This window comes from Mytilus trossulus, chromosome 6, assembly GCF_036588685.1.
Source record: "Mytilus trossulus isolate FHL-02 chromosome 6, PNRI_Mtr1.1.1.hap1, whole genome shotgun sequence".
NCBI lineage: Eukaryota > Metazoa > Mollusca > Bivalvia > Mytilida > Mytilidae > Mytilus > Mytilus trossulus.
In genome coordinates this window covers 55,949,248-55,961,722 of record NC_086378.1, presented here as the reverse complement: position 1 = coordinate 55,961,722, position 12,475 = coordinate 55,949,248, and the positions used below count along the sequence as shown (strand labels likewise).

Genomic DNA, 12,475 nt, shown 5'->3' with positions numbered 1-12,475 from the left:
GGGGCATTTTTTTCGTCTGACTACTCTATATTTAGTATATTTTGTAGTGTTATCTCCTCCGACCTTGTGGTATCAATAATCATATTCTAATCTATCGTACGTCCCGAAATCCTAAATATATCTCAAGAAAAATCCAATTTAATAAGTGTCGTTGCATGCACGACAATTGCCCGAAGTTCCGCGAATATTATTTAAATATGTCAAAATAAAGGATCCTTTAAACGGGTCTTACGTATGACTCGTCAAGCATACGTACCTTTCGTCAATTTGTAAGAAAGCTCTTTTATGTAGTAGACTTCGATGGATAACCGGTGTACCTCGTACATGTACGAGGGTATGTACATCGTAAGATGCTCCATAATGAATTTATGCAAAACCCTACATTTATGATGCCCTGGATAGTGCGACTTTATTACGATGAACTGCACGGCAGAATTTCAAATATGAACACATTTTCATATTGTTTTATGATTAGTATGTATAATATTACTTTGAGGTTGAGCCATTTTTCACCTCAGATTCCCTGGACTAGTATCGTAAAACTAACTGTTGTTTCAATCAACCTTTGACAATTTCTTAAATGCTTATCGTATAGCCTAATATTTGTGACAACAAAGCACCTTCTTCTATTGTATATAGTTTGACAATTCTAGAAAGAAAGTAAAAGTCATGAAAGGAAGGGCATCTGTATTACACAGAACATCTTGACATTAAGTAGTAGAATATTCGTAGTGTTACAATGTACACTGTTTAGGCTCGAAACAAAGACCAAGAAGCTATAAATACACTAATAAAGCTCTAAATATGTAGATCTTATGCTCTTATTGCAAAATCATCGAATATAGCTATAGATGGTATCAGCAAAATCAACAAACTTTGTACAATAGATCGTCCAAGTAAGTCATCAATATTTAAAATCAACGATATTTGCATGATTAGAAAAAAAGGTGTGATATGATTGCCATTTAGACAACTATCAAGAGTATCGAGAGACTAATTAAAGAAAACGTAAGCAACACTAGGTTTACGTACGGCCTTCGACAATGGGAAAATATATACTGCTCGGTAAGCTTTTAATAAAAAAGGCCCCGAAATGACAAAATGTAAAATAATTCACACGATGAAAGCAATGGCTGATTTATGCACAACACATCAGTTACATGGTTTTATTGAGTGGTGTTTGCTTATAATGTCGTGTGGCGAATATATCACTCTTATTTATGACGAGAAAAAATCAAATTAGATAGCATACGACAGTTTTCAAAAGAGTTCCGATAGTGATAAAGGGTGAGCAAAATCAGCTTATCTTAAACAGAGACAAGTTCGCCTTACTTTGAGACCAACTGCGGACCCAAAACATATAGTTTCAAGAATTACTTTGTTAACATACACATGATTATCCTTAAATTCTTCATTATTAATTCGTCCGAATTTAAAACATTTCTTATATTTTATGGCTTGATAGGAGGCAAGTAAAAAAGTAGGCTTGGTTTGCTCGCCGTGTTAGTTGCTTTTTTTTTTGTGCGATGCAACATTTAATTAAGATAACAAAATAGTACAAATATTTCCTAACATGCAAACACACACACACACTTACACATATGTCAATAAAATATACTTTAAAGAACATACAATGTAGAGCGTGTTGTACTAAGAAATACTGTGAGCACATCGATACACACTGTACATATATCTGACTTATGAATGACTATAGAAAATGACCCGTAATAGCGCCAAAGAACTATTCGTTTAGTACTGACACAAACTTAATATAATTTTAAAGTACCAAAAAAGATAGAAACAGAAAAGGAAAAATACAACTATCTCGAAAACAAATAAATATACATGACACATCGGAAATAACGCTTTTATTTTGATTTGACGTACAATGTAGTCGTATTGAAACACCCTGGGCAGTCAAATAGACGCCGCTCTGAATACAGAATTCCGAAGATGTGATACGATTGTCGATAAAACATGTATCGCTAGAGCTCTATTGGCTAGGATGTAAGCAAATTAACTATAGATCACTGAAAGCACTATGAACTTAAACCATAATGTATGGTCAACTATAAAAAGCCTCGACATAACAAGGTGTAAGACAATTTAAACGAAAACACCCACAGCCTCATTTATGAAAAAACAAAAATAAAAATAATAATTTCGGCTTGGTTTTAAGACCAGCATTTAAAAAAGACTAGTTTTTCAATTTCGTACAAGCAATTTTGGGGTTGTTGGACCCTTTGAAACCCACTGGAAGCAATTTCTGTTGCTAAATTTCATACTGAATTTGCTGGAACTTGTTTCACACACCAAAAACTAAATTGTGTATCTAAAAATTGGATAAAAATGTTTATACTTTTTTTAGAAATATTGATTGTACAAGAAAATCCACATTTTTTGAAAAAGGCCCAAATAATATCACATAAAGGTAAGGTTGGAAAGGTGGACAAACCCGCTTCTAATCGAGCAGTGGCTAGGATATCAGGATACAAAGTGACGATAATGTTTACAACATCCGTATAAAACGAAAACAAGTTTTAATTTAACAAAATACTAAATCAAGTGCAAACTGACAACTGCATATACCGGAGACTAAAACCCAAAATCAATGTTGACATCTTAAAGATACACATAGATGACACACAATATCGGATTTTGAAATGATTCGGGATTGTTCAACAATGCACATTAATTTTATAAATCGGAATAGATAATAACAAAACGTATCAAATATTTATTAAACTTTTATTATTTCACTTTTTCACGACATGTTGCATACATGTTACTTCTTCCCATTGAGAGCGTTCTTTAACAGTCTAGAGTACGGAAGACAACTAGATCCCTATAATAAAATGCAAAAAAGTTTTTGAAAAAATAAAATTATCAAACTTAATTTTGTACAGAAAATCATATAAAATATGTATAGACCAGGGATATCGTTACTATAAACTACTTAAAACCTTTACTAAATTTTTCCATAGATACATGTTGTACATGTATAAAGATTTGGTTCTGCAGTTTGGTTGTATCGTTAGTAGAAAACTTATTTCAAACGGGATAGCACATCATCATGTTTACGGAAATGTTGTTAACCGTGCCCGGAAATTTAGAAATGATCCTTGTAAACTTATCACTCCTTTAAATACAATTTTATTCTAAAAGGTTACTAATTCAACACTGTACAAAAAATGTAATACGATCATTGAATACTGCTTTTTTTGGTGTAAATATTGACTTTGTTATCAGTAAATTAAAAGCAAACTAAAATAAAATATGTCTAGTATGTTATATACATATACACATTCATGGATCTACAATCTGTCGATACATGTAACTTGGCATTGCACAAGGTCATGTTTTTCTCTGACTGTTTATGACGTCTTTTCACTAAATCCTTTGGATGTTGGATGTTGGATGTTTACGGATTGATAGTTTAGTCTTAGATGAATATTTTTTTTATAAGTAGTTTGTGGCTTTGAACTAGCTGTCAGATAACTGCGAATACTCTCAGGTCTGTTCCTAGTGTCTTTTATGTTGTCGGGATGTACAAGTACCCGGCCACGTCCAATTGTATTTTTGTCCATTTGATGAAATTTTTAACTGATTTTTATAGTTCGTTCTTATGTTGTACTGTTATACCAATGTTCCAGGTTAGAGGGAGGGTTGGGATCCCGCTAACATGTTTAACCCCACCACATTATTCATGTATGTGCTTGTCCCAAGTCAGGAGCCTGTAATTCAGTGGTTGTCGTTTGTTTATGTGTTACATATTTGTTTTTCGTTCATTCTTTTTTAACGTAAATAAGGTCGTTAGTTTTTTCGTTTGAATTGTTTTACATTGTCTTATCTGGGCCTTTTATAGCTGACTATGCGGTATGGGTTTCGCTCATTGTTGAAGGCCGTACAGTGACCTATAGTTGTTAATGTCTGTGTCAATTTGGTCTCTTGTTGACAGTCGTCTCATTGGCATCATACCACATCTTCTTTTTTAAATAGAGATTTGCTGCTATAGTGAAGTTTACATTTGTATCGTTCTCTTTATAAAATGAAACGGTTAAATCAAATACTAGTAGTATTGAATAGAATACGTTATTAATAATAAATACCTGAGGACTCTCACAAATATACCCAAATAGATTGCTGCACACATGGTCATTCCATTTATAGTTATTAGCATGCCAAAAATGACCACAGTCCTCCTTGCCATGATAATTATCAGGTTGACCCGAGTTCCAATTGGTATAATGTACTTTCGACAAATCATTCACCCATCTCCAATCGCCCTCTGTAAAATCTGTTGCACCCATCCAGTAGTCCTGCTGAATCACTTCTGTAAAATATATGCAAGTTCTATGAATTGATAGTTACACGAGGATATTACAATGACAATAATGTTAATGCAATTAGATAATTCATTAGTTGTACTAGATTAAATTTTATTTACGAAGGAGTAGTGGACAAGAGAATTTGTTTTGTGAAGATAAGTCTTACACCGAAAAGTGTTTGGTAAAGCAGTGTCAGTTTCAAAAGCGTATAAAAGAGGGACGAAAGATACCAGAGGGACAATATAAACTATACGATATTATATACAAAAAATCACTATACAAGTATAAAAAAAAAGGGCAGAAGAAAAATAAAATAACAATAATAAGCAAAAAGTGGGTAGACATAATATATGTTGTTGATAGTTTAAAGTCAAGTAATAAATTATCCCTGTCTTATAAATATTATTACTTGTTAGTTTTTATTACTTCCGTTGAAAATTCCATGCGTCCGAAGCGTTTTATTGGATTTACCTTCATCATGTCAATGGCAAATATTTGAAAGCTAGGGATGTACATGTATGAGAACCAAAACAGTTGAAAAGTACATACCACCAAAAAGTACCTAAAAAATAGCCAAATCCATCTACAGTCAACTTTGTTTGAGGGAGTTGTACGGATGACGACATATCTACATGTATAAACTAGTAAAGCATAACTAACTTGTTAAACTTTTTAAAAAGAAAAGAAATAGGACTAACTTACTTTTATTCGTAATCAAAGAAACAATCCAGGAATTTTCTGCAGAATCAGTAACTTGTGTAAGGTACCCTCCTAGATTTCGACATTGTACCTATAAATGAAATAATTGTGTTGAAAAACAAATTCTGAAGTACAAAAAAATGTACACAGTATATTGAATTGTATGCTTCAAAACTTTAAACACATTTAAGTTCTACATCAAAGGACTATATACAGGTGATTCATGTCGCAAAAATATAATATATCTATGTTTGAAATTTTAGTTTATATATGCGGTGTATGCTTTAAAACAAATTTGAATAAAGCAATTCAGTTGCAACCGAAACAAAATTGACGTCTTCCGTCTATTGGTTGTGGGCATTTAATAACGTTATTTTCAGAACTATTGCCTATAACGTGGCGATTAGGTCTTTAATAGAGGAAGCCAGTGTCCGAACAGAACCACCGACTTTCGGAAGGAAAACTGACAATCCTAGTCAATTAATATTAAATTCGTCACTTTATTTAGTGATGACAGGCTAGAGGGATTCAGTTGTTATTGACTTAGACCACTTAGACACCGACGTTCAATATGGAATGTCATTTGATAGCTAATGATGCAATAATTCACCAAAGGATAAGAATGAGTCAATATGCACATTATTACTAAACTATATTTTAATATATATGCAATTCTAGCTGTAACAGTTGTATTTCCTTGTTAAAAATAAAATATTTAGCACGTACCTCCGCCTCGTGCCAAGGTTTTTTGTCAGTGGAAAAGAAATAACAGCGGTCTTTGAATTCTCTCCATCCTGCTCTACATCGCGGAGATTTTCCTACGCATATTTAAAAAAAAATAAGTAAATATAGGAAGATGTGGTGTGAGTGCCAATGAGACAACTCTCCATCCAAATTACAATTTTAAAAAAGGTACACCATTATAGGTCAATGTACAGCCTTCAACAAGGAGTCTTCAAGTTGGCTCACACAGAACAACAAGATCTAGTTAGTATTTTGTAATTAATGATTTTATGAGTTTTAGTTTGAGATTGATGCATATTGAAATAAACTTTAAAATAAATGTTCATGCATTTCCTTGGCTATATCTTTTTATAACAATTCTGTCTGAAATTAATTGGATGTCTGTTCATTTGATAGATGTTTGAGTTTCATTTCAGAATTTGCACCTTTTTAAAGATATACCCTTTTTCCTAAAATATCAACAAATGCAAAACATTAGCTTTTATCTATTCGCGAAGTTTTTTCGAAACTGTATCGTTCTGAACATGCATGACATATTTGTCACTTGACGTAATGCAACCAACCATCAATCAATCAACCAGATTGTTATGGTGTACATAATTGTCAGGACAATCAGTGAAATATAAGTATGAATATAAGAAGATGTTGAATACTAGCCACAGAGACAGTTACCCAACGACACAAAAAACAGAAGACATATGGATGTCAGCATATTATTCAGAGCGTAATTGCTCTGAGTTTAATATAAAAAAAGAAGATGTGGTATGATTGCCAATGAGACAACTGTCCTTAAGAGACCAAAATGACCAGACATAAACAACTATAGGTCACCGTACGGCCTCCAACAATGAACAAAGCCCATAGTCAGCTATAAAAGCCCCCGATATGACAATGTAAAACAATTCAAACGAGAAAACTAACGACCTTATTTATGTTTAAAAAAATGAACGAAAAACAAATATGTAACACATAAACAAACGACAACCACTGAATTACAGGCTCCTTAATTAAAAAAAATGATAGAAAAAAGGCTTTTTTTAAGTCCTGTCGCCTAGTAAGCTGTATATTATAAACGAAATGGTATCCTACCTTCCAACTTTTCTTCCAATGTCTTTATGGAGGTTTTAATACCAGATAAAATTGCCTTTTCTTGGCTCCCTAGACATGTTTCAGATTTCACAACCAATAAACAGCAACATATCACAAGTAATGGAAAAATAAACTGCATCTAAATAATTATAATCAAGATAAAGTAAATGTATCTGGTTAAAAATAAGTGAAAAACGGAAAAAGTTTACGATTCCATGACACAAGCGATCAAAATAAAAAAGAGAAAATTTTGTTTTAGCCAGTCTCCCCTCTTTGTAAAGGTATGAATGAATATATATTGGTATGGCATGCATTAAAAAAGTTAACAGTAAAATGATTAAAAAGGCATTACGTATCAAAGATTTAATGAAAAAACAATTATTAGTACTTATTAAAAGTAACGGATATAAAGTGATATTCAATGTCTATTGCAGAAACGCCAATATAACTTTGGTAACCCCAAATGTAAATAAAATAAGAAAACAAAACAATTGTATATACATGTACATGTAAAATTATCTTAGGAGTTTCCGAAAGTTTCATGCAAAATCTGTCAATTAAAGTACAAAAAATATCCAAGAGATGCAGACTATTTAGCATTACCATATATAGAGTTTATAAAAGCAACAAACTAGTCCAGTCAATCTAGCATAAATTTGACCCTAACCCGAAAGTAATTGCAACAGAAGATTTTAAAGTTGTAATCTTTAGCACTATACCCCAAATATACACAGAAAAAAGTCCCATAAAATCTAACTTGAGGAAGAATAAAAAAATCACCATTTAAAATTCCTATGGAGGTTTGCATTGAAAAGGGAGATAACTCTTGCAAAAAAGGCAGACATATCAATTAAAATTGATACAAAATTATATTTTTACCGCTTCTGTTGATCAGAATGTATTTATTCTTGATTTTTTAGCAGTCTTTAGAGTATAACAAACAACTCAACAGGTGTTTTCATATATTTTATCAAGCTATAATCTAGATTTCGTAATTCATTAGATCACCATTTATTGAATTTTTCAACATGTCAAGGTAAAGAATCGCAAATTTAATCAAAATAATTAAGCATGTATTCTTCTTTTTGTGGTTTAAAGTTTCTTAAGATTGGTAAGTTGCTGAAAAATATAATATGTAGGTATAAACAATACCAAATTTTCAAACTATTTTTTCAAAATGGTCACAAAGCTTCAAATTTGCAATTTCTTTAATGAAAAATGCTCGAAAAAAATAAAACTACCCATAACATTTCGGTTTTGTACATTTCATGAGTAGAAGATTATATAATTTAGTCAAATAAAAACTTACAACCCCATCAAAGTATCATACTATACCTAAATTTCAAGAAAAACAACCAAAAACTTACCAAAAAAGACTCATTTTGTAAGAGTTATCTCCCCTTCCAATGTTAATTTCCATAGGAAATTAAAAATGTTGATTTTGAGTTTTCCGCCAGTTAGATTTTATGGGACTTTTTTCTGTGTATATAAAGGGCATAATGCTATAGATTAGAACTAAAACATTTTCTGTTGCAATTAGTTTGAGGTTAAATCTTAGTTTGACTGGACTAAACCTTTTGTACAAATGTATATACCGAAATCGTCAGTTCTTTTGGTTGTGCATTGTACATGCATCTACGAGGGTTTTATGTATTTATTTATTTTAGTTAATGGATTTCAGAGAATTAATATGAGAACTATAACCTTTCGTGTTTACTTGCAATCAGTCGTTTTATACAGAATATCACATTTCCAAATGTTGGAAACGATTCAATCTTCTTGAATCTTAATAAACAAAAAATAGAATTGTAACAATAATAGAAAGAATAAATCATAATATATTTGATAATTATGATAACAATACTAATACTCAAACTTATTATAATTATTATAATCCATTTTATATAATGTACATGTATATGTGTTGTTATGTTTAAAAGTGTTGTTGAAGTTGCTGTGTTTACAGTGACTTTAGTGACAAGATATGCAATTTTTGAGTAGAAATGAAATTGTTACCATCATATGGTACATGTAACAGAAGATGTGAAAAAAAACCATTAAAGCATCTGCCCAGTGACAACAAAACACAGAAAAGTCAACAAAGGGTCTTCTATCGTGTTCAAAACAACACCGTATTAAAAGTATATCTAATTTTTTTATGTACCTTTCAAAAAATCTGAAATTAAACTTAATCATAAATATCAGGATTGAAATTTAGCATTTGCACCAGACGCGCGTTTCATCTTCAAAAGTCTCATCAATTACGCTCGAATAAAATTAAAAAAAAACGTAAACAGTTGAAGTGATAAGAGAATAAGATACAGAGAGAATATTCGATGGTTATAAACTTGATGAGTTTTAGGAGAAAACTACATGCTTTTTTGTATGTTTAATTTGTAAATATAACATTTCAGAAATAGAATTCTGTAATTCGCAGATAATAATGGAATTCTTGATTATTTCATGACATTGAATGTGTTCGCATTGTTATTCAATTTTAAGAATCAATTAATTGTAGGAAACCTAAACCAATTTAAGTTTACCATGCCATGTGTTTTGTAAAATTGAGAAAGGAAAGGTATAAAATTTATGTTTAAAGCCTTTACTAGTGTGTCGTCATATGTCGTGATATAAAAAGATGTGGTATGAGTGCCCATGTGACAACTCTTCATCCAAGTCAATTTATAAAAAAAAAAGCATTATAGGTAGAAGTAAGGTCTTCATCACGGAGCCTTGGCTCAAACCGAACAGGAAGCTACAAAAACACCAAAATTACTAGTGTAAAACCATTTAAACAGAAACATTCAGGTTCCTAACTTATGACCAGAATGAAAACAAATGCAACGGGTTTAAATGTCGTGCATATTACAAGTATTTTGTAATTTTTATTAAACCAAATTAATCTTACACTTTAAAAAGAATTCACATACTGTTCCATATAAATATCAATAATGTTTACTTCTATTTGTTCAGCTAAAAGTATTACAGATTATTTGATTAGTTGTAAAGTTCACATAATTTGACAATTATCTATTTTTTTTAGTACATGTAAATGTATTCTGATAGTTGTATTTCTTGTACTAAATACTGTGAATATGTGAAAGAAGCCAAAGAGTGATACATGTGTGTGCAATAAACACAAGAGTGCACACGCTGAAATGTCTCGCCGTCTTTACTAATACTTGATAGACTCTTGATATATTATGTTGATATTCCTAAAAAATAAAGCTAAACTACAACTATCACATCAACTTAACATGATCAAATAAAATGAGGTCAAGATCATAGATATACATGTACACCTTGAAATCATTCAATACACTAAATATAGTTGACCTATCCTTGCTTATAGTTTCTAAGAATCAGACTTAACCAAGAAAACTAAGTATTGATCACTGAACAATGAAACTGAGGACGAGGACATATGAACCATGCCAGGCAGACATGTACACCTTACAATCAATATATGCATTGCGGGAGTTCTCTCTGCATTGCAGACGACCTATTGGTGACCCTCTGCTGTTGTCTGTTCTATAGTGGGGTCTCTTTGACACATGCCTCATTTCAATTCTCAATTTTATTTAATATAGTTGACCTTTTGCTTATGGTAACTGAATAAACTTAACCACGAAAACTTAACATTGACCAATGCACCACTAAATTGAGGTCAAGGTCAGATGATACCGGTCAAACAGCCATTCATTCTTATGTTGTACTATTATAATACCACTGTCCTAGGTTAGGGGAGGGTTGGGATCCCGCTAACATATTTAACCCCGCCACATTATGTGTGTATATGCCTGTTCTAAGTCAGGAGCCTGTAATTCAGTGGCTGTCGTTTATGTTTGACATATTTGTTTTTCGTTCATTTTTTTTAAATAAATAAAGTCGATAGTATTCTCGTTTGAATTGCTTGGCATTGTCATGTCGGGGCCAAATAGCTGACAATGCGGTATGGGCTTTGCTCATTGTTGAAGACCGTACGGTGACCTATAGTTGTTAATTTCTGTGTCATTTTGGTCTCTTGTGGAGGGTTGTCTCATTTGCAATCATTCCACATATTCTTTTTTTTTATTATATATACAGCTAACAATCCTTACATACAAAATATATAGTTGACCTATTGCTTACAGTTTAAGTAAAACAGACACAAACAAAAAAACTCAAACACTAAGCAAAGAACCGTGAAAATGAGTTCAAGATTAATACAACGTTCGAGACTGACATGTACATCATAAAATCTGTCCTTAATACACCAAATACACATATACATAGTTGACCTGTTGTATATAGTATTTAAAACAATGACCAAAAACTCAAAACCTAACTTTGACCTCTGAACCATGAAAATGAGGTCAAGGTCTAATGACACTTGTCAGTTGGTCATGTACACCTTACAATCCTTCCATACAACAAATATACTAGACATATCGCATATAGTATCTAAGATATGAACTTGACCACCAGAACTTAACCTTGTGAACTGATCCATGAAATGAGGTCTTGGTCAAGTGAAAACTGTTTGACTGGCATAAGGACCTTGCAAGGTACGCACATACCGTTCTTACTCATAATAAGAGAAAAATTAACAATACAAAAAATCATTTTTTTTCAAGTTGTCGCTGAAAACAGGACTTGTAACAGACCGAAACTTCGTAACATAAGGTTTCTATATACAAAGTATGAAGCATCCGGGTCTTCAACCTTCTAAAATATAAAGATTTTAAGGCCTTAGTCAACGCCGGTGTCGGATCACTATCCCTATGCCGAGCTTTCTGCGACAAAAGTCGAAGGCTCGACAAAACCCTAAACCCACAAAAAGAAGTAAACTGGTTAATTATTACAGTAAACTGGTTTGTTAGGAGAACAAGGTCATTTGAATTGACTTTTTTGTACTGTAACGTTATGATTTTCTAATGGCAACATGAAAGAGATTATTATTACTTGAAGTACTCTCAAACACAGTCATTAAAATAAACAGAAAACAATGTTTGTGTGTAACCTTGTATACTTTTTTTTTAATTAAAAACGGAATATTAAAAATTAAAACAATGATTTGACATTGACCCAAGGGAAAGTGCCGATTGTTTGTTAAAGTACCTTCTCAAAAACAGGAAGTAACATTCCAACAATGTTCATCATTAATCAGTGCATGCAAATTCACTTGTCATGACATTTTGAACAATAACAATAATGCAAATATTATACATGTACAATAGGATAGAAAACCAAGAGGCTCACATTAACCTCGCTCATACTTATTTCAAAATGATTTAATATGTAACTTTATTGTTATGCGTGCTTATTTTATTTGAAAAAGGATATCGACGATAAAAGTTTTTAACGACCTTGTGGATCTTGATTTGATGACACCAAATTAAACTATACAAACTATGTTTACTTAGAACAACACCCGTCACTTAAAAGAGCAATGCATCCTTTACGGTTTCAGACCATTTTGTTTGGCAGTGTTTTCTTGCTTATACATATTTTTTGGTTGTTTTTTTTTCATTTGAAAGTTTCCCTCTTTCTTGCATAGTTTTTGACAAAAAAGCCGAAAATGGCAAATATCTATTTTTAAGGGGAAATAAGGACGTTAAGGAGTAGATTGACAA

General features: G+C 31.9%; 1 protein-coding gene across 1 annotated transcript; it reads right to left on the bottom strand.

Annotated features, from left to right (window-relative positions):
• Window positions 1-2,734: 2,734 nt before the first annotated feature.
• LOC134722831 (perlucin-like protein) lies at window positions 2,735-11,999 on the bottom strand. The gene is made up of 6 exons (XM_063586460.1): window positions 11,961-11,999; window positions 6,861-6,999; window positions 5,754-5,845; window positions 5,031-5,118; window positions 4,110-4,333; window positions 2,735-2,845 (listed from the first exon to the last, which is right to left on the bottom strand). The coding sequence occupies exons 1-6, from the start codon at window positions 11,997-11,999 to the stop codon at window positions 2,786-2,788; spliced, it is 642 nt and encodes a 213-aa protein (XP_063442530.1). The 3' UTR covers window positions 2,735-2,785.
• Between the last annotated feature and the right edge of the window lie 476 nt (window positions 12,000-12,475).